At 44.2% G+C, this 27,473-nt stretch overlaps 2 protein-coding genes across 2 annotated transcripts in view; one reads left to right on the plus strand and one right to left on the minus strand.

The window, feature by feature from the left end:
- Positions 1-25,708, minus strand: part of LOC147635397 (uncharacterized) — a 41,171-nt gene extending 15,463 nt beyond the window's left edge. The window contains exons 1-4 of the mRNA XM_086802667.1: positions 25,530-25,708; positions 23,725-23,775; positions 23,506-23,597; positions 23,307-23,420 (exon numbers count right to left, since the gene is read on the minus strand). Of these exons, the coding sequence (XP_086658793.1) occupies positions 23,307-23,420; positions 23,506-23,597; positions 23,725-23,775; positions 25,530-25,650 (378 nt within the window). The 5' untranslated portion in view covers positions 25,651-25,708. The remainder of the gene's footprint in view (positions 1-23,306; positions 23,421-23,505; positions 23,598-23,724; positions 23,776-25,529) is intronic.
- Positions 4,449-6,372, plus strand: LOC147635398 (uncharacterized). The gene is made up of 2 exons (XM_086802666.1): positions 4,449-5,900; positions 6,001-6,372. The coding sequence occupies exons 1-2, from the start codon at positions 4,468-4,470 to the stop codon at positions 6,332-6,334; spliced, it is 1,767 nt and encodes a 588-aa protein (XP_086658792.1). The 5' UTR covers positions 4,449-4,467; the 3' UTR covers positions 6,335-6,372.
- Positions 25,709-27,473: the final 1,765 nt, after the last annotated feature.

Here is a 27,473-nt window from a genome sequence, read left to right on the forward strand (position 1 = left end):
CCAAGGTTGCATGGGGGCGGCCAGTTCCATGGTGTGGTGTGGGTAGGTGGCCATGCACCCACCCCCACACACACGAGTTAAGTGTGGCTCCCCACCTTGGCCCCTATGTGGGTGCCCACTTTTAAGTGAATGTGAACATACAACCTTATAAAACAAAAGGTTAGAAAATAAACTATTAAACCAACATGTGCAATACACTTACCACCTGTTCACACGCAACAAAACTCGTCAGAAGACAGAGCAAACTTCACGACTCACTGGCAGGCGTCCCCGCTCAATAAGTGACACGTCAAGCAGGCAAACACAAAAATACAAGTCATGCGAAAACAGTTTCAAACATGCAGAACATGAGTGCATGTGCAAATAGTATCATGGACATATCTCCCGTTCATGAAACAAGTACAAAATATCTGTCGGGTACAAAAATGGCACGACATAAAACGTAAATCCTGGTCTTCCTATGGAGTGACAGTCCCATATGTAAAACACAGTTCCAGGGACGAGCCTCCCTATGGAGTGACAATCCCATAGGCAAGACACGGCACGAATACTGGCTCTTCCATGGCGTGACAATCTCATGGATAGAACACAGTCCAGGTCATACACGGGTGGCACCAATTTGGCTCCCGTCCATACGACACCTTCCTGCTAACACACGGGTGGCACCAGTCTGGCTCCCGTCCATGTCAAGCAGATTATATCACCCACCTCGGTTTCAGAATCTATTCTTTATTATTAGCTTATTTAGTGCCCTGTAATCCACACATAAGCATGCGGTCTTATCCTTCTTTTGGACAATCAGGATGGGAGTGGCAAATGGGGAGGAGAAAGGCCGGATAAATCCAACCCGGAGTAGCTGCGATAACTGTTGCTCCAGCTCGCTCTCCAATGCCTTAGAAAGGTGGTAGGGGAACTTGCTCGGAGTCCCTCGACTAGGAACCAACTCTACGCAGTGGTCCTCGGGTCTACTGGGTGGGAGGTCGTCTCGCAACATAATGTTGCTGTATTGAGACAAAAAACTAGTCATCCTCTACTCCAATGCAGGTGCTATCTGAACTACATTAGATAGAGAGCGGACATAAATCGACGCACACTCTGCTCCTTTTCTTATGGTTCGTTGGGCCTGAGTGTGGGAATTGAGTGGTATTCCAGGAATGCTCTGATCCCCGCGAATCATAATGGGCTGAGGAAAAACTGAATGGGAGAGGACATTAGGGTTAGAGATTCATGTGGGAGACTGTGATATGCAGCGGAAGTCTTTGTATTGGTTGATCCTGTCACACAATATGCTCACACCGTCTTCTGTATCCTGAGTTTCGTGAGTTTAGCAATCCATTTCATTTACTTCAAACTTTAAAGAGATGAGAGAGAGAGATATGAACACTGTACACCAGATTGGGTCCCGAATTACCCACTGAAGGGCCCCCTATCCCGATAACGAGATAGTATTTGCTTTATTACTTTAGAGAGAATGACTTTGGACTGTAGATAAGCCAAACGCAAGATCTCGGAGGATCGGAGTATGGCTGATCTGTACACTGCTGTAGAAACACCTCAATGACTTGATCTCGAGCCTATGCACTCCTCCCAAGGGCATGAGGAAGGGCTGCACACCTGAGGCTCAAAGAAGAAGAAGGTGGCCTGTTCTACACACTGTTAGAATGCTGAAAACACATATGAATGCTGAGTTACCTTCACCAGATGACTGCTGAATGTGCTGATGATGCAGAGAAGGCTGGACACTGATGCAAACAACTGTTTCAAGGCTGGAAACTGCTGTGGACTGTTGCTTCAGGGCTGGCTTCTGCTGTGGACAGAAACGCTGATCTGTGGGAGTGTTGATGGACTGAAACGCAGCAGCAACAGATGACTGTAGGGCTGGAACTGTACGGCTGGAGCAAAACGCAGGTAGGCTGCTGTAAGGCTGCACCAAAACGCAGGTATGAAGGCTGTTTGCTACTGGTTTTCAGGCGTGGAACTATGATGAACTGTGGGCTGAATATGGGGGACTGTAAGGGACTGAATCAGGGCTGCTTTGGTGCTGAAAACAGGCTGATTGAGGGCTGAGGACAAACACCTAGGGCTGGACTGAAGCTATGGTTCTCAAGGGCTGGAGAAGAAAGCTTATGGGCACTAGGGCATGGATTAGTCTTATGCTGAGAGCAAGAGAGAGAGGAGAGCTCTTAGCACAATGAAGACTGAATGAGCAAAGAGGCTCTAGGCAAGCCTATTTATACTAACTGGAGGTTGGTCATTTAATAAACTTAATATTTATAAATGCCCAATAATGCAAATAATGATAAATAAATACTAATAAATATGGGAAAAATACCAGATAAATCCCAGTAAATTCCCTAAGGCTTTGGGGATGTTCTAAATGATGCACAGGCATATGTATGCATATTATGCAAGATGCAGAGTGCTTTCTGATGCAAACCCTAAGGCTTCTACTGACTCTACATGCATGAATGATTCTCTCCAAGTGGGTTAAGGGACTTGACTGACTGACTGACCCACTAAGGCTGAGGAATGACCTACGTAGCTCGTGCCTGACTTATCCTGGACTGAGGATGTACAATGGGGTCACGGCGTACGACAAATATCATCCTACTGGGTTCTAAAACTGTACAAATGCTGCACTTCTGATGATGAGCCATCTTGTCACCATGCACTTAGTGCAGAGTGCATGTGACAGAGACATACACAGAGAGAACAACGGAGAGAGAGAGAGTTGTGGGGATAAGTCAACTCACCAAGATGAGAGTGTGTGACTCCCCTATCACACATGTATATTGCACTAGTACACATAGTGCACTTAGTACATTAAAAGTACTAAGTGTACTATGTACTATAACTTATGGGCTTGTACACACTATAAGGGTGGGCATTATGCCTTTACCCCAACAACCTCCACTTAAAGGCAAAGTGCCCTTAAATGAAGGAAAAGAAAAAATCAGCATGTACATGATAATATACAAGGCCATATCAAGGCTGAAACTGGCCTCATCCAATGCCCATCAAGTGTCTGCAATGAGCAAACCGCTCCAGAGGCAAACTCTTTGTCAACAGATCAGCCGGGTTGTCATCCATATGAATCTTTACAAGCTGAATTTGCTTGTTCTCTATCACCTCTCTGATAAAGTGATACTTCACATCCACATGCTTCGTCTTTGCATGAAAGACAGGGTTCTTTGCCAACTGGATGGCACTCTGACTGTCACAATGCAACAATGGAATATCCCCTGTATAACCCAAATCAACCACTAACCGAGATAGCCATAATGCCTCCTTGCAAGCCTCTGTGGCTGCAATATACTCGGCCTCTGTAGTAGATAAGGCAGTGCACTTCTGCATCCTGGATATCCACGACACAGCACCTCCTGTGAATGTAAACACATAACCGGTAGTAGACTTCCGGTTATCTGGATGACCGGCATAATCCGAATCCGTGTAACCATGCACTAATGCATCCTGTTTGCCAAAGCAAATGCACATATCCTGTGTGCCCTTCAGGTATCTCATGACACCTTTCACTGCTTCCCAATGCTTCTTGCCAGGGTTGGCCATGTATCTAGAAACCACTCCCACTGCAAATGCAATGTCCGGCCTAGTAGCAACCATGGCATACATGAGACTGCCACAAGCTGAAGCATACGGAATCTTGGCCATATCAGCCCTACCACTATCTGACTGTGGGCTGTCCATAGCACTGAGTTTCACATATGGAGGCAAAGGAGTACTAGTCTTCTTCCCCCCCATAGTAGCAATGAAACGCGTTTCGCTGTCCCTGAGGCATACGAAACGTTTCGAAACGTTTCGTTGTTTTTGAAACGAGTTTTTTTTTTTTTTGACTTTTTTGACTTTTTTTTTTCCCCAAAACTGCAATATCCACGTTAAAAAAAACGTGGCTGCCGTTTTTGTGCGTTTCTGTGCGAGCGCCGAGCAGCCTGCATCTTCGAAGTCACGCCGGCGCACAGGTTCTCACGCGTCCAGCCTCGCAGTGCGCACTCTAGCGTGAGTGACCACTGACTTGCCTCTCTCTCTCTCTCTCTCTCTCTCTCTCTCTCTCTCTCTCTCTCTCTCTCTCTCTCTCTCTCTCTCTCTCTCTCTCTCTCTCTCTCTCTCTCTACACACACACACAGCCGTGCTGCATTGCTGTCGTCTCTCTCTCTCTCTCTCTCTCTCTCTCTCTACACACACACGTCACACGTGACACGTTCTCTCTCTCCACCTCTCTCTCTCTCTCTCTCTCTCTCTCTCTCTCTCTCTCTCTCTCTACACACACGTCACACGTCCTCTTTACACACCTCTCTCTCTCTTTAGTATTTACACCTCTCTCTCTCTCTCTCTCTCTCTCTCTCTCTCTCTCTCAACTACAGAATTATGATTAAATTTATAAGGCTGAAAATTAACCTGAACTTTGAGCTTTGAAGGCTGAAATTTTCTTGAACTTTTTACAGAATCGAGATGGGTCGCAATCGTGATGCTGTATGGGCCCATGTCACCTCACTTGGAAGATACGGTGGGTCTGGGGCCGAAAAGTGGAAGTGCAATTTCTGCTTATTAGTGACCGGCGGGAGTGTAACCCACATCAAAGCCCATTTGTCTGGCTTGAAGGGTGAGGGCATTTGTGCTTGTCCCAGGGTACCAAAGGCTGTGTATGACAGTCTACAAGAATGGAAGAAAATCCAAGAAGGGGTTGTAGACTCTAACACAGGTACAGGTGTCGAGGAAGAAGAGAGCTCCGAGGCAGTGGCAAAGAGGGGGAAAACTCATGTGGCTGAAAGCCAAGATTCCTTTGCAGGTGGTGTGTATGCAGGTACGAGCTCTATGCCGGTAGTGGCTCGTTCTAAATTGCCGGTTGTGGGGTCTCTCAAGAGAGGCAATATCAAAGCAGGTTTTCAAAAGCAGGCTGTGAAAGAGGCAACTCGAGAGCTCACTAAGCTCTTCATACAATGTGCCTTGTCTTTCAACATACTACGCACAAATCGTTGGAAATGTGCCATGCGTGCCGTCAGTCGGATTGGGTACGAGTGGGAGGGACCCAACTATGAGACTATGCGCACTAAAGAGCTACGTAGAGAGCGTGCACAGGTGCATCACGAAATTCAGCCATTAAGGAAGACTTGGGAAAAGTATGGTTGCTCATTGCTTTGTGACGGGTGGTCAGATGTACGCAAGAGAAGTGTGTACAACATCTTGGTGTCCTCTTGCAAGGGCACAATGTTTTTGCGTGCCATTGATGCATCCCAGCCAGGCACAGTGGTTACAGGAGAGTTCATTTGGCGCCATTTGCGTGAGGCTGTTTTGGAAGTTGGGCCGGAAAATATTGTGCAGGTTGTGACTGACAATGGTTCAAATTGTGTCAGTATGGGCCGCATACTTGAGGATGAGTTTCCACACATTGTTTGGACACCATGTGCCAGTCATAGTTTGGATCTTATGATGGAGGATATGGGCAAGCTAGGTTGGTTGCAGGAAGTATTAAATACAGCTCGCTTCATTGTCAAATTTGTCACAAAGCGGCCCAAGATCCTTTCTATCTACAGGGCACAGGGTGAGTTGGAGCTATGTAAACCCGCCACCACTAGGTTTGCATATATGTTCATAGTGCTTGATAGAGTAGTAAGAGTACGAAAGGGACTCTTACGACTAGTGGTGTCCAAGGAATGGTATGACTGGGAAGCTGAAAATAAGTGTTCAAAGTCAGATAAGTTTGTTAGCACTATCATGGGTGCTGAGTGGTGGGCAACAGCAGAGGGATTGGTGAGGATTTTACAACCTTTCTACAGCGTATTACGAATCACCGACATGGAGGGTTGCACCATGGGCCTCTTATATGGGTACATGGACAAGCTCGGGGAGTGCCTTATAAAGGCAACTGGTATTTCTGACATCCAGTAAGTATTATATTTTACTTCTCTTTAAATTTCAGCTCTAAACTTTATTTAATATAAACTCTAAATCGTGATTCGTGATTCGTAATGTTCAAAAAACTAGGAAGGCCAGCCTCCGTGCTATTTGGCAAGATCGTTGGGATTGGTTTCATAGACCAATCCATGCAGTGGCCCACATTCTCCATCCTTTGTGGAGACACGAAGATCAGGCATGTTGCGAGGAGTTGGAGGATGGTTGGACCGAGTATGTCACAGCATGGGTGGGTGGAGATGTGGATCAGTTGGCTACCTTGGAGCAGCAGCGGCTTGCCTTCCGCAACAAGACAGGAAAGCATTTTGGGTCACCGACTGCTGAGTTGCATTCAGGGATGTTACAACCTGTATCTTGGTGGGAGAAATATGGTATAAGTGCCCCACAGTTGGTGAGTATTCATTAAAGTTTTATGCTCATGTCACATGATATATCATGATTCATGCATGTGCTTTCACCTGTGTCATGGATAATGAATCATGTCTCATGTGTGATTTTTCGGGTTTGAATTTTGGCAGAGGAGGCTTGCTATGAGAGTGCTTTCACAGGACTACAGCTCAGGTCCTTGTGAGAGAAATTGGAGTACATGGGCCCTTTTCCACACAAAGAAAAGGAACAAATTTACCACTCCACAATTAGAGCGGTTTATTGTCATTGCAACCTCCGTCTACTTGAGCAGAGAGGTACTTCTACAGAGCCGATTCAGGTGAATGTCGACAAAATCGACATTGAGAAAGTGAAAGACATCCCAGAGATCCCACCTGATGAGCAGGACATTTACACCATGTTATATGAGGAGGCGATGCAGGGAACCAGGCAAACACGTAGCCGCTCTCGAGCCAGGGTGGGCAGGGATACACATGGTGCTAGCACTAGCAGGAGTTTTGTACGTGGCACAGATGATGGTGGTAGCACGAGGTTGCATGTGAGACAGCGACAGCAACAGAGGTTGTAGATGACTCTTCTGATTGGACCACAGCTTCTGAGGCATCTGATGTTGCAGATGAGGATGAGGATCTTGAGTTGGATGATGCAGAGGAGGATGAGTAGGCTCTCAGAGTCTAGTATCTACTTAGTACCTACTACCTAGTCATGACTCATTCTCATTTTCATTTATGATTTTTTGACATGTATGATGTATTATGTCATGTTTGACATTGGAGGCTACTAGCTAGAGCCTTGGATAGTGTTGTTATTTTTAGATTTTTTTGAGTTTCTTTCATGTATGGTGTTAGTGACAGTCACATGTCACATGTGACATACTCTCATTTGCTTCGGCCATAGCCCATGTGGCATGTGACATTTATGATGTATCATGTGACATTTCTCATTTTATGGATTGCCACTCTTTGGTCCTGACTCCTTTTGCCATTTGGTTACTTGTAAGTTGTAAATCGTAAATTATTAAGTTGTGCTAATTTATTTGAGCCTATGAGATCAAGGTAACATGTGTCCCCCCCCCCTCCCCCCCCCGGGGACCCTTGCCGTTTCATACTTCTGGGCTTCACCATGAAACGTTTCGAAACGTTTCGAAACGCGTTTAAAAAACCTTTTTTATGAAACTCCTGGCTACTATGTTCCCCCCGTCCATATTGAACCTCTGCAAGACTTTGCCAATGTATTCCTTCTGAGACAAGTACAACACATGCTGATTTCTGTCCCGAAGTATCCGCATACCCAAAATGTGATTTGCATCACCCAAATCCTTCATATCAAAGGTTTGATGCAGCCTCTTCTTCAAGGCATCCATCTCTTTACGAGATTTCCCAGCAATCAACATATCATCAACATACAAGATGAGGATCAAGAGACTGCCATCCAAAGCTTTCTTGGTGTACAAGCAGTGATCTATGTCACTTCTCCTGAAATCCTATGATTTCATGAATGTATCAAATTTATGATACCATTCCCTTGGTGCCTGTTTGAGCCCATAAAGACTCTTTTTCAGCTTGCATACAAGCTTCTCCTTTCCACTCACTGCATAACCCTCTGGCTGTTGCATATATATCTCCTCATGGAGATCACCGTGAAGAAAAGCAGTCTTCACATCCATCTGAATCAAGTCCAGATCATCATGCGCAACCAAAGCTAACACAGCTCTAAGTGTGGTCATTTTGACCACTGAAGAGAAGATCTCCTCGAAGTCCACACCATTTGTATCTTGGCTTTGCATCAGGTGCAACTTTGAGCCTGTAAACCCATTTGCATGGCAAAACCTTCTTGCCTGCAGGCAAATGCACCAACTTCCATGTTCCATTTTTGTGCAGAGAATCCATCTCTGACTTCATGGCACGCTCCCAAAGAGCCTTGTCTGCCCTCTGTAAAGCCTCCTTATAACATGAGGGCTCCCCACAGTCAGTGAGCATCAAGTAGTCAACCCCTGGAACAAACCTGTCAGGGACTCTGGAGGGTCTAGTGGACCTCCGTACCCAATGACCATCATTTGTAGGTTGCTGTCCAGCCTGCATATCACCTATTGGTGGCTCCTGTTCCATGCCATAAGGCTGAAAAATCATGCCCGGTATCTCCTCTAACTGTGGTATATCCATAGGGATATCTTCTGCCATCTCTGGCTGTCCATTTGGACCATTTTCAGCACCATTTAAGGGCTGGTTTTGCTGCTGTAATGGCTGATTTACAGCCCTTGGTTGTTGTCCATGATGTCCATCATCATCACAGATGACTCTGCCAGGCTCCTGTTGCCTTGCAGGCTCCTTATACATGCATGTTTCATCAAAAATGACATCATTGCTGCGTATAATCTTTCTATTCACGGGATCCCAAAGTCTATACCCCATTTCACCTCTGTCACCATATCCTAGGAATATGCATTTGTGAGACTTAGGATCAAGTTTGGTGCGTATTTCCCTGCGTATGTGCACGTACGCAACGCAACCAAACACTCTCAAGTGCTTGTATGACGGAGGCTTCCCTGTCCATACTTCCTCTGGCACTTTCCCACCAAGCCTCGTGTTAGGTGACCTGTTTATAAGATGAACGGCTGTCATAACAGCTTCAGCCCAAAAACCATGAGGTAATGCAGCATGTGACAACATAGAACGGACCTTCTCCTGAATGGTCCTGTTCATCCTCTCTGCTGTCCCGTTTTGTGGAGGATCATAAGGAGTAGAGAGCTCCCTCTTGATGCCTTTAGCATCACAAAAGTCCTGAAACTGTTTGGACATATACTCTCCACCATTGTCGGAACGCAAAGCCTTCAGTGTTTTGCCAGTTTGATTCTCAACAAGAGCAACAAACTTCTGAAACACTGAGAATGTATCACTCTTCAAACGAAGAGGATAGACCCACACCTTGCATGTGGCATCATCAATAAAAGACACAAAATATTTTTCCCCTCCCAAAGAAAGCTGAGGCATCTCACATACATCTGTATGCACAAGCTCTAACTGAGCATCTTTCTGTCCAAGAGCTTTCTTGTGGGGGCACTGGAGTTGCCTGCCATATATACAATGATCACAAAACTGAAAACTTGAAAACTTTAGAGAAGGCAAGTAACCCAAATGAGACAATTGCTCCATTCCTTTGACACTCATGTGTCCCAACCGGCTATGCCACATAGAGATTTCCGGCAGCTCGGTTGCATTTACATTAGCATGGTGACAAACACCTGCATGCATAAAGTAAAGAGTGTCCACCTTAGAGCCTCTGGCAACAACCAGTGAGCCCTTACTAATTTTCCACTTTCCACGACCAAATGTGGTAACATAATCAGCATCATCAAGCTGTCCAGTAGAAAGCAGGTTCTTCTTGATCTCAGGCACATGCCTGACATCATGGAGCATAAGCTGTGAGCCATCTGAAAACACAAGCCTCACATCACCTCTGCCAAGAATCTTGCATCCATGGTTATCACCCAAATAAACTACTCCTTCATTGCCAGCAGTATACCTGACAAACAAGTCTCTGCAACCTGTGACATGAAAGGAGGCACCTGAATCAATGATCCATGAGTGCATACCATGACCATCTCCTGTAAGAAGTGAATGGGCATCAAGTGAAGACGTGAATAGGACCTCATCCTCACTGTCACCTGCATGTGACACATTGATTTCTTCAATCTTGACTCCACTTTTGCCCTTTGGCTTTACATCTTTGGCTTCATCTTTGTCTCTGTCTTTGCCTTTTCCCTTTTCCTTTTGATCATAGCATTGCTTTTTGATGTGTCCCTTCTTGCCACAATAATGGCATTCCAAGTCCTTTTTGGAGCGGGACTTGCTCCTTCCCCGTTCTTGGCTTTTACCCCTTTGCTGGGATCTCCCACGTGTATTCATTGCATTGGACTTTCCAACAGAGTTGTTTTTCCTGTTCATCTCCTCTTGAAGAAGAGCACCCTCAACATCTGCATATGAGCATAGCATTCGAATTGCTAGTGGCTGTCCTGAATGTGTCCCAACTCTCTGGCAAAGTGCATAAGAGAAAAGTGGCTTTGAACTCATCGTCCATTGCCAACTTTTGATTTATAACTTGGCTGACAATACCATTAAACTCATTTAGATGGGCTGCCATAGACGCCCCTTCCTTCATCTGAAGGCCTATGAGTTTCTTCAACCAATACACTTTTGCTTGAGCCACTTTGCTGGGCATACAAGTCCTGCAATCTCCGCCACATTCCCCAAGCTGTCTTCTCTTCACGAATGCTGAAAAGTAAAGAGTCTGACACAGACAACATGATAGTAGATCTTGCCAGCTCATCCATATCTTCCCACTCTTCAGCATTAAGAGAAGCGGACATTACACCCCTTTCTTTGATAGGCTTGTGCTACTTCTTCTGAAGCAACACATTATAGCACTGGGTTTGCCAAATATCATAGTTATGTGAGCCTTCAAGCTTCTTGATGTGAAGCAATGAAGAGCTCTCACCTGTGGTTGCCATAGCAATATGCAACCAGTCAATGCCTGACTCCCTGCAAAATGTGCAAACACTGCACCAAAAGCACACAAAGTGCTCACAGTTATTCTCCCAAGCTTTATCTCCCACTGCGGAAGCACAAATGCAACTTTTCTCCCACTGTATGTGATGAAATCACCAAAATCTGGTTGCTGCAGATTTAGGACAGCACCTTAAATGTGCTCTGTTGCCCTTCCAAAGTACTGATGATGTACCAAACCTGTACCGGCAAGTACAGCAACTGAAATTGAGATTTTTGCTCACTCAAATCAATGTGCAGCCATGCCAAAACTTGTACAAAGCTGTACCAAATCTGTACCAGCAGGTACAGTAGCAATAGATGCTCTCCTGGCTGTCCAAATGAGTGAAAATCAGACTTTTACAGTCCCGAACACTGCATACAACAGTCCCAAACAGAAATTGGGCAAAAGCCCCTTGACTGCAAGCTGATTTTTGAGAATTCAAGACATAAAAGTCTTGCCTGCTGCTTTGCCAAGCTTAACAAGCATAAAATCTTGAAAAGCCCCTTGATTTAAGATCAATTGCTGATCATACATGGTACATTGACGCACATGAAGGTATCCAGAGTCTTCACGATGCTTCCCCCTGGCCACATATACATCCAATACATGAAAGCCCCTTGATTTACAGGCACATTGAGTGCTTGTCAGGCATCAATACATTGCCCAAAGCATCAAATGCGAGTGCCTGCATGCAAATCAACCCAATCGGCACAAAAGCCCCTTGATTTGCACTGCAATTTGCTGCAATTTTGCCCAAATGTGCGATTTCTCACATCATACAGCATGTATGAATGCTTAATTGCACAATTACATCAAAAGCCCCAAATTTTGACATCCAATTTCCTGCAAATTGATCCTGATTGTGACCAATGTCACCCAATTTTGCCAATTTTGCTCAAAAATTGAGCAATTTGGCACCTGTACCTGCTCAATTGATGATTGTACCTGCTCAATTGCAAATCCCAAAAAAAAATTTGAAGCATGTACCTTTGAAATCAGCTGATTTCTCTTTTTGTTGCAGGAAAGAGGGTGATGAATTTGCTGCTGCTGTATTGATGCAGGTCTTGCAGGTTGTGGCGTGAAATAATTCAACTGCGAAGGTGGTGAAGCTATGGCCGCTACAACTGCTGCAACATCTCTGGCAGCTTCGTTTCTGGAGTCTTCAACGCAGGAGCTGTCGTCTACCTCCAAGTCTTTCGGTGTGGGCTGCTCGCTTCTCAGCGTACAGAGTATTCGTGCAGGTGGCCTATATTAGCAACAGATACTACTGCCACGCTGCCACGTTTTCTTTGAAAAAAAAAACGGCGAACACAAACTGGCGCTGCTTTTACGTGTCCGCCTGCTGTGCGCTGACTCATAGACGGTTTTACGCCTTCGCCTAGTGGTGGCGGGTAGTGCTCGCCCAGCGATTACACGCCTGCGTGTGATTCAGCGCAGAAATGGCTGCCCGCCACCTTCTCTTTCCGCCCACTTGCCTGCGACTGCTGCCTTGTGGTTTGCTACACGTAGCTCTGCTCGTCAACCCCTAGTCGACCTGCTATCTCAACGATCACACACACTGCTGTAGGCGCCTAGCTCCACCATCATGTTGGAAGTAAACTGCACATGTAGAGAGCTGCAGGCTGGCTCTGATACCAGTTGATGGGAGAGTTAATTAGGGTTAGAGTTCATGTGGGAGACATACACACAGAGAGAAGAAGGGAGAGAGAGAGAGTTGTGGGGATAAGTCAACTCACCAAGTGTGAGAGTGTGACTCCCCTATCACACATGTATATTGCACTAGTACACATAGTGCACTTAGTACATTAAAAGTACGGTACTTTTAGTGTACTATGTACTATAACTTATGGGCTTGTACACACTATAAGGGTGGGCATTATGCCTTTACCCCAACAAAAACTTCAACAATAGTGAAAGTGTCCTACCTCCAATCAGGAATGGGTGCATACTATCTGAACCATTGGATCCCGAGAATCATGTCACACCCTAAAAGAGGGGAGACAAAGAAATCCCTCTGGAATGTTGCCTTTTCAACCTGAAACTCAAACTGCTGAGCTTTTTGAGAGAGATGTGTACGTAGACCAAGTGTAAAGCCATCCACATCTAGATGATAAGGAACCAAGGTATAGCTCATTTGGCTTGCCAACTACGGAGAGATGGCATCTTCGAAATTGCCCATGTCGAAGAGGACAATGAATTGTTGTCCCCTCACAGTGCCATAGACATGGATGAGAGCCTTCTTCTATCCCTCACCCTCCTACTTATCATCAAATACCACTGGTGGCACCGAATTCAAAGAGGGCAATAGTTGAACGGCATTAGAGGCTGATGGTGGAGGTGTGGATGGGGATGCTACGGTCGCAACTATGGAAGTGAGTGCCTTGGCAAACTTTTCAGCCTGCCACTTAGTGCAATCCTTCTTCCTGGTTCTTTGCCTTGTACCAAGTCTGTTCATCCAGCTGGAAGAATGATGCCCTCCTTAGACTTTGCCTTAGGAGTATTCTTGGGCGCGGAGTCTTTCTTATTGCCCGAAATTTTTCTTTTGGTCCTTTTGGTCTTTGTTGTTTTGAGCCCCCTTACCTTGGGTAGATAGCTGTTGGGTAGATGATTGCTACTGGGACTTAGGACTAGACTGTACTTACTTGGGACTTACCTCCGTTCAACATCATTCCCTGATTCTAAGCAAGGGTCAGTGCCCGTGCATAAGTCTGAGGCTCAAAATTCCTGACTGGGTACCTAATGTTTATGTCTAAACCTCTAATGAACTATTGGGCCGTGGTAATGACCTTGTTGGAATAGGTCAAAACAGGGAAACCATTCTATGTGAGTTTGTAAAACTCGTCCTCAAGATTGGTCATATACTATGGAGGAAGAAAACGGGCCTTGAGGTCAACAATTAAAATTGGCATGTTAATGGGTCTGTGTGAAGTTGAGACCAATGCTGCCACCAAATAATAGCCTCCGCAGTGAGTTGAGGTGCTGCCACATGGACTTTGTCTTGTGAATTTGTGATTTTAGCAAAAGGAAAATGTGCATCAACCTAATGAATAAATTGAGTGACAGCAGCATGATCGCACTTACCATCATACTTACTAAAGTTTAGTGAAGTTTGGATGACAGTGGTGGTTGGGACAGTGGAGGATAACCATCTTGGGAAGGGATGCCAGAATCTGTGCCATCATCTGTCGATGCTGGATTTGCATAGCCTCCCAGTTAAGTCTTTGCTGGAACTCTCGATCGACGGCTTCTCGACAATGCTCATCTTCCTCATACTTGCGTGCTTCCTTATCCCTTTGTTTCTCCGCACGTCTCTATTTTCCTTTATTTTTTCTTCTTCAGCTTTTCTTCTTGCTTCTTCACGTCTTTTGTCATCTTTTCTCATTTGTTCCTCTAGACCACCACCAAAGACCATTTTTGCCAAATCTGAGAGGCCTTCTTTGGGCTTCTCCTTTTCTACAGCAAGCTACGTCTTCAATGAATTTATTTCATCCATCATTATTCTTAGGAACTATTCTATGCTGGCGGAAGCGTACTTTCTTTTGGTGTGTCGCTTTGGAGGCTTTGTGCCTCCATAACTTCTTGTTGGCTTTCTTCTTGATGCGTTGTCTCTCCTAACATGGTGGACGCCAGGGTGGCTTTTCCGAACCCCAGTTTTACCATCCACCAGATGCTCTCACTTCTTTAGGTAGCTGAGTTGAGCCACCAACCTGATGCTCTGATACCAATGTTACACACATTGAGGTTGATCGTGGTAATGCACAACAAGACTTCTTTAAACCTTTACTTTAGTGAGATCTATAGCATCCAAATCACTGAGTAGAGAGAGACAGAGAGACAGAGAGAGAGAATAGAAGAGAAAGTAGACGACACAGTATTGGGTCCCAATTACCCGATGCACCCCCCCCCCTCTCCCTCTGCTAGCAGGAGTATTTGCTTACATTAATTCTTTGGAGAATTCGTGTACAATGTTTGAGAACAAGCGATATGACTCCCAATGCAAGGACGAGGAAGACCGTACGTCGGTTAAGAATTCACCAATCCAAGGACACTGTAGGTAGAAGAATCTTCGCGGCCACTTATGCAAGTCCTAGATAGCTGTAGGACTGCACATATGCTGGCTGAATGCTGAAGAGAACTTCAAGGATTTTGCCTGGAGAGGCTGATTTGAGGACTGAAAACTGCTTGACAACTTGGCTGATGATGAATGATTTATGCAGAATACAAGTGCCTACTTATATATGCACAAAATTTGCTGGTCAGCTAGATCATGCTGTCAGCCAGGTCCTTATTGGACAAAAAAATGCTGAATACGCTTTATAGGCTAGCATTAAATGCTGCCTTAATTCTGTTGCTGCCCAGCCTGCTGGCCAACTGCCCATTGGCTGCTGTCAGCCCATTATGCTGGCCGACAGGAGCAATAAAGCTCCCTCATGCTGTCAGCCATTCCTTTATGCCCACTAGGGCTGCCTACCGAGCCTTACAGCCATGTTAGGCTGTTACATGGGCAGCCCAAAGGTGCCCATGAGGCATGTCCTGCCCGTAGCTCGAGATAGGGCTGCAAATATCTTTTGCATTCATGCCCATGACTTGCCTAGATGCTTCTGATGCAAACGTAATGCTAAGGCTAACTGCTACATGCACTTATCTGATGAATTCTCCATGTGGGTTAAGAGGTCCAACTCCAGACTGACCTCTATGGCTTGGAGACTGAACTACGTAGCTCGTGCCTCATTGTCCCTGGACTGAGGGCTCACAATGGGGTCACGGCATACAACAAATATCCTAACAAGGCATTACTTCTGCACAAATATTGCACTGATGATGATGAATTCTCCAAGTGGATTAAGAGGTCTGACTCCAGACTGACCTCTATGGCTCGGAGACTGACCTACGTAGCTCAAGCCTCACTGTCCTTGGACTAAGGACTCACAATGGGGTCACAGCATATGACAAATATTCCTAAAAAGGTAGTACTTCTATACAAATATTGCACTGATGATGCCAGTGTGACACTGTGTACTTCTATACAAATATTGCACTGATGATGATGCCACTGTGTCACTGTGTACCTCATTGCAAGGTTCATGTGACACCGGCGCTACAAGATTGACCCACTGCAGTGCAGGCAGCACAAAAACATGGCATACTTTTAGTAAATAATCTAGGGAGCACATGCAAACATTAGCAATGCACATGCATATGAAACTTGAAAATCCCCACTCTCAGTACTTGTATCCATCCCAAGGTTCTAGTCACACTAGGGTACCCTGATGTGTATGTGTTCCCAGTCACTCTGGTGGCACATCATTGCCATTCTCACTGGCCCCTCATCTAGTCACACTAGTAGAGAGCAAGCACAACTAATTACATTAGCTATCTCCAGTCACACTGGAGTCACACTAGCACAGCCACTCACCTCTAGCGAAACTAGAGTAGTAGTAGTCACAATCATACTCGCTAAAAATAGACACAATGACTAGTCACACTATTAATCATGTCCCAAAAAAGAGCTTTTGGAATTAATGATGCTCTTACATCATAGCTAATCATGCTTAGGGAGCCAAATAGTGACATCTACCCCCTTTTCTAAACAATTTGCCGCAACTGAAAAGCTTCAAGATAGTTGTCCAAAAGTTGGAGATACTCTCTCAAAGTCTACTCATCCAACCACTTTGCATCCATGGCTAGATAATTGCGGAATTCAAGTATCTCCGCTATAAGCGCCTCCAAGCAACCTCTTTTCTTTGTGGAAAACAATTTGCTCATGTTACAAAATCTCTCCCAACTCTTCCACCTATGGTGGATCTAGCTCAATGGGTTGAGGTCTTAACATATTTTTTGCGAAGGAGGCTAACATGAAAGACATTGTGGATCTTCCAATGATCTAGCAATGATGCCTTATAGGCCACTTCATTGATCTTCTTGATCACTTTGAATGGTCCATAGTACCTATTGGAAATCTTGGGGGTGCTTCCCTCTTTACCAGGCCTTTTCCTCAGCCTGGCTTTATCAAATTTCAGCTAGACCCAATCACCGACTACAAAGTCCATCTCCCTTCAATGCTAGTTGGCTTCCTTTTTGTGCCTTTCTTGAGACTTCGCAATGGCTGTCCACCCTTTTGCAAAGGCATCCTGCAAATCTGTTACATTTTGGTGCGGAGAATTGGTGGTAGTATTACCTTCCCATGCATCATTTCAAAAGGTGCCTTGCCTATAGATGAATGCACAGTATTGTTGTATACCAGAGATACTTTTCCCACATGGTTTTTTGCTCGGCCACAACACTTTAGCAAATCCAACAATGCTGAATTTGTAGCCTATTCTGTCCATCCGTCCGAGGATGATATGACGATGAGAAGTTAAGCGTTGTCCCCATATTGTCAAACAAGGCTCTCTAAAACAAACTCGTAGTTCTTGGATCCCTATCACCCACTATGGATTTGAGCATACCATGCTGTTTAAACACTTGAGCAAGAAAAAGCTTTACCATTTAATGATCTTCCTCACCAGCAAAAAATGAACCTACTCGTTAAACATATCCACAATAGTCATAAAGCATCATTGCCATGCTAGGTATGAGGAAAATCCATGATAAAAGTCCATGGTGATGCTTTCATTAGGCACATGCAAAGGTTGAAGCAAGCCTGGTGCCTTCCGTCTATCAAACTTCCCTTTTGGCAAGTGATACACTAATGCACAAACGCCTCAATGCCCTTCTCCATAGTTTGCCAATAGAAGTACCTCTCAATCATTTGAGTTGTGGGCATAATCCCTCTATGACCAACAAATGGTGGTGCATGGGATTCTTCCATAACTTTGGCCCTAAGACCCTTCAACACATAGCCTATTCTAATACATGAGGTAACCATCCTTACGTGTGAAAGGCATGTGCTGTCTGGCCTGCAAATCAACCCATATGGCAGCGAATTCCTCATCTGTGACATAATTCTCACGCATCTCAAACAATTCCTCATGTGACCCAATAGAAACGGCACGAACATAAGGCTTTCTAGACAATTCATCAGCAACTACATTTCCCTTTCCGGGCGTATGGACAATCTGAAAATGAAACATTGATAAGAAGTTTGCCATATGCATGTGCTTCTCAGAAAGCTTTGCCTCAGTCAAGAAATATGTAAGGCTCTGATTGATCAGTCTTCACTGTAAATTCAGCCCCTAAAAGATAGTGTTTCCACACTGGCAGGGCATGAATTACAGCCAAGAGTTCCCTCCCATAAATATGCGAGTGTATCTTTGCATCATGCAGCCTTCTACTCTCAAATGCAACTACATGACCTTCTTGGTTCAAGATAGCACCTATGCGGTCCCCACTTACATCCCCCACTTACATCACATTGAACCATAAAAGGCTTATGAAGGTCGGTCACTAGAGAACGGGCCCCAAGATAATGGCATCTATTTCATTTCCCAAGTCTTGCATCCCCAAACCTTGGATGGTCTTTGCCAGACACGTCCACAACAGCCGTAAAAGCATAATCATAGTAGCGCTCTATACCTGAGGTCTGAAGACTAGCAACACATGTACTCTACCACACAGCACATGGCTATGACATGACCACCAAAGACATGTGTAGAAGAAGCGCCTGCAACACTTCACTGTTCCTTCGTGGCCTTGCTTCCCGGCGTCTGTAGCCTTGCTTCTCAATCGACTTCACTTCGCAAGCCCAAACTTCATACGAAGTTGGTCGACTTCAATTCGTGTGTCTAGTCTCGTGGACTTGGTGTGTCTGCCTTTACAAGAGGAGCAAACAAGGGCCAACCGTACTCATAGTGTAGCATGCAATAGGTCGACCGTCGTAACGCACAACAAAGTCTTCTTTAAACCTGTGAGTTTATGCAATCCACTTCACTTTAAGAGAGACGAGTAGAGAGAGAGAGAGAGAGAAGATGAGAGTCAACACCAAGTTGGGTCCCAAATTCCAATTACGCACTGACGGGTCCCCCTACAAGCAAGAGTATATACCTAGATGAATCCAGGAACATGCCCAAATTCACCTTATAAGAAAGTGCAATTAATAACCTCGTGGTAGTCATCCACAAGACAATAAACCATCAACTCCACCATGCATAGTATGGACTAGATACTATGACATCCCCACTAACGTCATCAATGCCCAATAGTGGGTGTAGAACTTGGTATCGATATATTCTCTCACCCCCCCCCCACGCACACGCACAGCATACATTCATACAAAGGCCTGTGTACTCAGTTTCTGTCAGAGCTTCAGAGATACAGGGCAGACTCAGCCATAATGAAGCCTAGCACCAAGGATCATAACAAATAGAAAGAATTATTACAACAAAAAGGTACTTGATAGGGCATATGTACCAACTACAAGCAAGAGTACTTGCTTGTATTTCTTTGGAGAACTTTGTACAATGATAATGAATGATGATTGAGAACTGCCCAACGCAAGGACGAGAAAGACCAAACCTGTCACGTGCACGCCCGTGCCATGTCCTCAGCATGACGAGCATAATCCCTGTTTAGCACAACAGTTATTAGGACAGCAATTAAGGCTTAGCATTACGCATCATCATAAGTAAAAACATCAACATCGCATCAATATCAGCACCATCATCATCATCGTGGATGGACATGTGTACCCAGTCGGCAACCTCCAGACAACAATTGGCAGCCAGCAAGGGACTCAGGCAGCACTCGGCCAGGCACCAATGTGAAGGCCAACAATATGGGATAAGCATGGAAGTAAGCGCAGCAATTAAAGGAATATTTTATAAATATTTTGGCCAAGAGCTGGCCGACAGCAGTGACCAGCACCTTCATGAGCATATATAAGCGTAAGTCCACCATTTGCATTATTCATTCATCATATATCATTTGCAAAAGTTAGAAGTCGACATTTAGCATGTAGAAGGGGCCAAAGGGGTAGACCAAGGGCCTAGAATATTTACAATCATTCAGTCACTTTTTTGTACCATAATACAATAAAACCCTGACACCAACTCTCTCTCTTCTCTCTCCTCTGTCTTAATCATGTTTAATCAACATCTTGTTCTTAATCAAGCTTAGGACTGTGGATTAGTACAATAAGGCTTCTGTGCATGCAACATTGATATCAAAGCATGCAGACTCAGCCACTAAGCATAGTCCCAAGGAGGTGCACAGTTCCATCAAAAGAATATAACCAAGGTAGTAAATGGAGTGGTCTGCAACAGGCAAAGCTGGGGGAAAGATAAATTTTACATTTATGCTTAAATTAAAATATTTTTTAAGCATATCTCTCTCTCCCCCAAAGAATGGTCATTCCTATGACCTATTCTATATTCAAATGATGCTTTTCATGAAGCAATTCTCAAATCTAAAAGTAATTTCTATGCTTTTAGAGGCCACCAAAGAAGTGGCTTTTTAATGCTTTTATGGTATTTAAATTATGAAAAACTTAGGAATCAAGTCCGTAATTGGATATTGATCCTAATGATAGTTATTCTATCATATTGTATTACTAAAACTTTATGATAAATGATTAATTTATTCCTCATTGGAATTCGTAACTAATTTACGTATGTACTCAGAACCATAACATCATTAAGCTCTCAAATCAATTCCAAAAGGCCTAGCAACAAGCATGATCAGTTCCGACAAGTAACCCGCCGCTATGTTAAGGGAAAGGGATAGCAAGCATGGGGACAGCAATGGAGCAAATGCTCAATTCTTCAGCAACACTTGGAAGTGGAGATCAGAAGTAAAAGATGTTCAGACAAAGTGTCAAAGTCAGAGCATTAAGTCAAAGTGTCTAAGTGAGAGCATTAAGTCTAAGTGTCGAAGTCAGAAGTCCAGGAAGGAGGGATGACAGAGTGTCCACCCCATCATCAAGTTTAGCAGGAGAGGATGTCACGTGCACGCTCGTGCCATGGCTCATCCTCAGCATGAACAACATAATTCATGTTTAGGACAATATTTAAGGCTCAGCATGAGTACCCAGCCGGCAGCCTCCACACAGCAGTCGTCAATCCCAGCAGGGGACTCAGGCAACAGTCGGCCAAGCACCAGTGTGAAGGCCAGCAGTATGGGATAAGCATGGAAGTAAGCGCAAAATTAAAGGAATATTTTATGAATATTTTGTCCAACAGCTGGCCGACAACAGTAGCTATGGACCAACCAACACCTTCACAAGCATATATATCACGATTGCATGTACCAAAGGAAGATAATGTTCCCCACTTTAACTGTTGATCCTGGTAATACGACTTGAGAACATCAAATACCCATAACCCACCTCATTATATATTTCTATCTGGCCATCTCTCTGAGGATGGAATGCATTGGACAACTGTAACTTGGTTCCAAAGTCGTTGAATAATGCTCTCTTTAAAATGTGAACCCTATCAGATGTAATTGCCATTGGCAAACCACATATGGGATACCAAAGGCGAAGAAACATGTGAGCGATGTCTTCTGTTATGGCCGTTTGCTTGCACGGAATGAGCTTGCAAAACTAACTAAATCAATCAACAATAGTCATGCATTGTGTGCTCCTGGATCCAAATGCTCCAAGGAGTCCTACAAAGTCCATTCTAATGTCCTAGAAGGGTCGTTCTAGAACTCGTAAAGGTTGTAGCAACCCTGCCTACTTTGTATGAGGAACCTTCACCTTTCGGCAAATCTAACATGCTTGGACATGTTGATAGACATCCCTTCTCATTTTTGGCCAATAAAATAAACACTCTAACTTCTCCAATGTACTGTTGATACCGCGATAACCTCCAACAAGAGAGTCATGGGCATCGTGAAGAAGTGCCTATTGCTTTTCCCTTAGTATCGGTTCTTGTAAAACAACCAACCATCTTGGATGGTATATTGACCCGTTTCTGACTAAAGGGCCAATCTATATTGAGTCCCAAATTCCAAAAAATCCTCATATTGTGCCTTCATATTGTCTAAATCTTTTCCTTGTATTTCGAGCACAGTGAACTCCTCCAAAGTTTGAAGGGTACCTTTGCGACTAAGAGCATCGGCAACACAGTTATTCTTGCCACGAATGTATTCAATCATACCTACAAACTGTTGGAAGATTTGACTCCATATGGCTTGTCTGTCACTCCATTGGACACTAGACATAGTCTACAACCATTTAAGTGCCTAATGATCTGTCTTAACTACGAACTCCCTCCCGTAAAGGAAAGGTTTCCAATGCTTAAGAGCCATCATCACCCTCGATAACTTTGTCATACACTGAATAATTCTTCACTGTGTCATTTGATTTTTGGCTATAATAAGCCATTGGGCGCCCTTCGTGCTAGCAGCTTCAATGTGTGCGTAAGGTATTTATTTTTGCCCAAGGATTGTCCCCGCATGCCTACATGACAATAGGCAATGGCTAGTAGACAACGTAGTGGCAGTGCTAGAGAGCTCGCACTAGCAGCGTCAATACATGAAGGCGTACACAAGAGGGCTAGGCAGCTGGCTATCGTTAACATCTAGTGATGATGACAAACAACATCAGATATCGAGCAGAGGAGAAGAGCAGAGACAAAACCCTAAAAACTATGAAAACCCTAATTTTTTGAAAACCCTAAAAAATCAGCACTCTAATACCATTTGTAGGCCTAGGGCTAGGGTTTAATACACAACCAGAGCTATGGTGGATGAAAGATATCCATGGTATGTGTGGAGAGAGAGAGAGAGAGAGAGAGAGAGAGAGAGAGAAGTAGAGAGAGATGTGACAAAGCTCAAGGAGAGGGAAAGTTACACGACTAAATGATGTGAAACTTGATTGATTTAATTTGCCAAGTACAAGTACATTTTATAACGTGTAGTAACTTATCCCTCAATCCAATCATCACCACACCATATGTTGACACAAGGACAACCACAACACAGACACATGGCACACTTATCTTATCCAGATATAAGAGGGTGTTCACACCTACGCTGGTGTTCATGCACATACACATGAATAAGATTACTCACACACACAACCCTTTTAGGGGTTATTCACACACAGACACAAGTGGGTACACAAAGAGGGGAACACAAACATGATGGATACACACACGTGAAGCTCCAAACACCCAACAAGTTGGGGGAGCCCAGGGATTAGGAGAAAGCAAGCTAATACAAGCGGCTAAGGTTATTATTAATAAATCCATGTGTGCTAGCTATTTACAAACAAGTTTGGGCACTATATAAGTGAAACATGGATTATTGTGGTCATAATCTCACTTTTGGTCAGAGTAACTTATTCGTTTTTTTACAGAGACAAAATCGACAAAATCTGTTCTCGTTCTTTAGTCAAGAAAATAAGAGTTGATCTACCCCCATAACAAAACTCGGGACAATAAAAACCAGAAAAACTTGTCCTCACAAAAAGCACAAAAACCACCTCCCTCAAGAAACCTCTCCTAAAACTGTGTATATAGGGTAAATACACCATAAAATTAAGGAGAGCAGAAGATACTAACAGCTTCACATAACTTGCAGGCAATACAGCGCTCTTCTCCAGTCGGATACCTCCGAAGAGCATGTTCACCACGGAATCGGGGACTTAATGGGCCTTTTTCAAAAGGATAATTGATCTCCATTGCAAAGACAACAAAAATTGAAAGTCAGCTCCATAAATGGAAAGTAGACAACTAAGCAAAAGCCTGAGTGGGTATGTACCGTCACTTTCTTGTCAAAAAAGTACTTCAATGTAAGAGACATGCCCCGGAACAGCTCAGTCAAGAATAAGGTGTTCATACTCTTGTCCAGAACTGGAACCACGCAGGAAGTTAAAGACTACAAAGAGTGCCCTGGACCTTAATCTCTAGATTACATTCTTTTATGATCCTAATACAGTTGGGTAAAATATCATTAAGAAAATGAATAGAAATGTTATACCAGTACTCCAGTCTTTTGAATATTCTTCAATTGGTGATGGAGAAGGAGCAGCTGCATCATAGTACCAAAAAATCTCAGTACCGCAAACATAGCATTAAAAACGTAATTCTCAAATTATGCCTCATTTTCATTAGTCTAACTGGTTTGAATACACAAACATTACATAAAGATTTCAGCACATAGAAGTCCAACACACATACCCCTAGTCTATGTATGGCATGCCCATAAACGCCAGAACCACTCCAAGTCTCACCCTTTAGTTCATTAGTAAGCACAACACCACCCACATCACCATCTCAGCAGCATTTGGTTTGTAAAACAGTGCACATGGGTAGTTCTTAGGGCGACTAACTTGTTTGGCTCTCATAAAAACTCAATAGTCCCGAGACAAAGAAAAGTTGACCATCGATTAGGCTACATACTATGCCAACCCTACCCATGTCATTCAATCTAATCTTTATACATCAAACGTTACATTTTGATTATACATAACGCAGGCTGTGTGCTATGAAATTCTTATACACACCACCAGTGTTGCAGGTCAAACAAATCCATTACCAATATCCTAGATCGCATGATTATACGTATGAACCTGAATTTCCATCGCTTTTCTCGATGTGAAGGACACACACACATTGATGCTAAAGGAGAGAAAGGACATATCATTAAGTACTGAATCTGAGGCAAGGAAAAAAAAAACATATAATCGTGCGGCAAAAACAACAAATTGAGGAATCCCATCATTCAACATGCCTACTATTAAGACCCTCTTTCTCTGAACTTGGGCACGTTACATAAACTAAATCATAGTTACCACGGAACGTCGTTCCGCCTTCCTGGAACGCCGGAACGCCGTTACGGGCGAAGGCACGTTCCCGGAACGTCGGAACGTTCCGCCCCCCCCAAAAAAAAAAAGGGGGGGGGGGGGTGTTTTGCTTGCAGAAATGTATGTTCATGTCTTGGGGGAGCAAATATTAGGAAGCATATTTGGCTATCCGTATACAAAAAGTTACATTTTTTTGTGTCATATGCTGACATGTCATATGACGTGGCGTTCCGCGACGTTCCCGATCCGCTCCCGTTCCCGTTCCCGCTCCCGTTCTAGCATCCGACGTTCCCGGAACGTTCCCGTTCCGCGGTAACTATGAACTAAATGCTATCCATCCTAGAACGCTTGGGAAAGGCCCTCTAGACTGAACTAAATGAATCACCGCTGATGATCTTATTTGGAGTCAGCATCATAGGGCCATAGCAACAGGCAGAGCCAAAAGTTGAAAACCTGCAATTTGGCCACTTGGAAACCTGCCGGCTGGACATGGGTCCTTCTCTGTCCTTCACCAACCATGTAAAGATGGTCATCCTAAACCATGTACAATGATATCGCTATTTGCAACTGAATGAACGAAGCTATGCAGAAACATGTCAATGTGGTCGATAAAATGTCAAACTGACAATTCATGGAAACGACATTCTACTGTGACATCAAGGTGCCATGTCTTTTATCAAAGGCTTTAAAAGCAAGCAAGGGCAATTAGCCAAAAAAATATAGCTAGTCTTGCAGCGAATAAAGGAAAAATGGGGTGGGTGTACCTGTGCAGAATGATTCAAGCTGGAAAAAAAAAACTCGGGTTTGCAGATATAAATGGATCGAATCCAGGAACATTAAGTTTTACTGATTTTGCTTCGATGGGACCTAATTACCGCACATTGGATGGGAAAAGAAGGGGCAAAGGATCCCCCGCCGGGAGGAGGCCACGGGCGCCCCGGGGGCGGGGCGGCGCGGCGCGGGCATCGAGAACGCTTACCTCTGGGTGTGGATGTGTGGATCGAGTGCAACGAGGATGCTCCTCCTGCTGATGCTGCCCTCCTTGTTGTGGTAGAGAGGGCGCCATGGCTGAGAAGGCGGATGCCTGCACGCCTCAACATCTTCGCGTCCTTCAGCTTCAGCACAAAAACGTGAGGGCGGTCAGTATTGTATTAATTAACTCGGCCATTTAAATAATGTAAGGTTTTACCTTAGGTTACTACATTTATTTATTTTTTCATGAATTCCTAAGGTTGTGCCACTTCAACAAATTAATTAATTCCCAAACAAAATTTGGGACCCATATTCGCACTCTATACACACACACCATACTACTCACTGCACACACACACACCCCTGAGTACCACAAGGGGATGCTAGCCTTCCAAATATTGGCCACTTTAGACAGTGGACAAGCCACGGACGAACCCCACAAGTAAGTCGCTCGATCAATTGGAGTGAACACCCTGCACAGCTTTGGTAGAATTGGGCGTTGCAAGTTGAGTCGCGATCTTTGATACCCATAGCAACCATCGCTGATCCAGAGTGTGAGCTTGAAGGGCAAGCAATGCACATTGTTGTTGTTGCAAGATTATCGAAGAGGAGGGTGGAAGTAAGTGCCACGACACTCGAACAATGATGGTCTAAGGTGTGCAGATGGCAACCTACGTGCCCACCTGCACATGAACACACCCTTAGTATGAGGTGTCCCAAAGAGGATCTGAACCTAGGAGCTGGTAATTACAACAAAGCTTCATCACCAACTCAGCCTAGTGTTTAAGACCTCCCTAGGAAATACCTTCAAATGCCCAAATTAGGCACAAGGAGCTAACAAGGGCATCTTCATGCAATCCCAACACATCAAAGGGGCAGTATACAATGTCCAAAACAAGGTTAATGAAGGTTTTATTAGAAGCTTGAAGAAGGATCAAAAACAACTTAGAATGGGTTAAAATTTAAAGTGCACCTTACTCTAAGGTAGGAGAAGCCATGGGTCAAATTTCGTAACCAACAAAGATTTAGAAGGAGGACATCTTAAGGCTAGCATCCCTTGTCTCCTAGAAAGAGGCCTCCAAAGACCAGCCACATAGGTGGGGACACCAAGAGGGCCTTGGCAACCACCACAATCCACCTAGATAGTCTTTTTTGTAGCAGATAATAAGAGGGTCCTAAACCCAACCCTCTGAGACTAAAGAGTTCCTAGAAATCCAAACCTCCTACAAACATGTAAATCTTATGAAGGAGAATAGACAATTTCTTTCTTTTGCAAGCCCCACACTTTTTCCTAAAAGCCAATGTGACCAAGATAGGTGCACTCCAAATACATTTTTAGCCTCTTGCTGCAAGATACCCCAACAATCCAAACTCAAAACAAGGTGGACCTATTTCATTGCATTAGTTTTACCACCTTAGTGTGCAACATAGCATCCTTATAGAGTCCTAAGCAATGCATTCTCATAGATCCCGCAAAAGTACTCTTTTTTTCCATTTCTTTGCATTTTTTTAATGGCTCAAAGATAAACCCTAAAGTTATAGATAGTTGACATTTGAGTGTAAATTAGTTTCCGTAAAGAGGGGGTCTTCGTGTAACTCATAGTGAGATGTCTTCATGCATGCACAAACACAGATCAAAAGGGAAGTCTACTTTACTTTAAAGGGATGGTAATTTTTCTGGCGACGACCATTTAAGAGCATGCTTTCATTCGAAGGGTTACTGATATGGTAATGTCCATGTTGACATGCCACGTGGCACATATAGACATTACACATCATGGGCATACCATACATATTAACATACCTCATGCACTATAGACTTACCATACACATCATGGACTTACCCATACACGTTATGGCCATACCGTACAAAGCATGGATATACATGAGCATAACAAACAATCATGACCAACAAATCATGAACATACTATATATATTGTCCTACTCTTTA

The sequence above is a fragment of the Cibotium barometz genome, chromosome 9, assembly GCF_041138505.1.
Source record: "Cibotium barometz isolate CiBa-2024 chromosome 9, ASM4113850v1, whole genome shotgun sequence".
Classification (NCBI taxonomy): domain Eukaryota; kingdom Viridiplantae; phylum Streptophyta; class Polypodiopsida; order Cyatheales; family Cibotiaceae; genus Cibotium; species Cibotium barometz.

What these genes read in the sequence shown, in the direction of transcription:
- LOC147635398 (XM_086802666.1), top strand. Translation starts at nt 4,468, where the DNA reads ATGGGTCGCAATCGTGATGCTGTATGGGCCCATGTCACCTCACTTGGA. An exon ending in ACTGGTATTTCTGACATCCA is followed by an intron (nt 5,901 to 6,000) that starts GTAAGTATTATA and finishes TCAAAAAACTAG; the next exon opens with GAAGGCCAGCCTCCGTGCTA.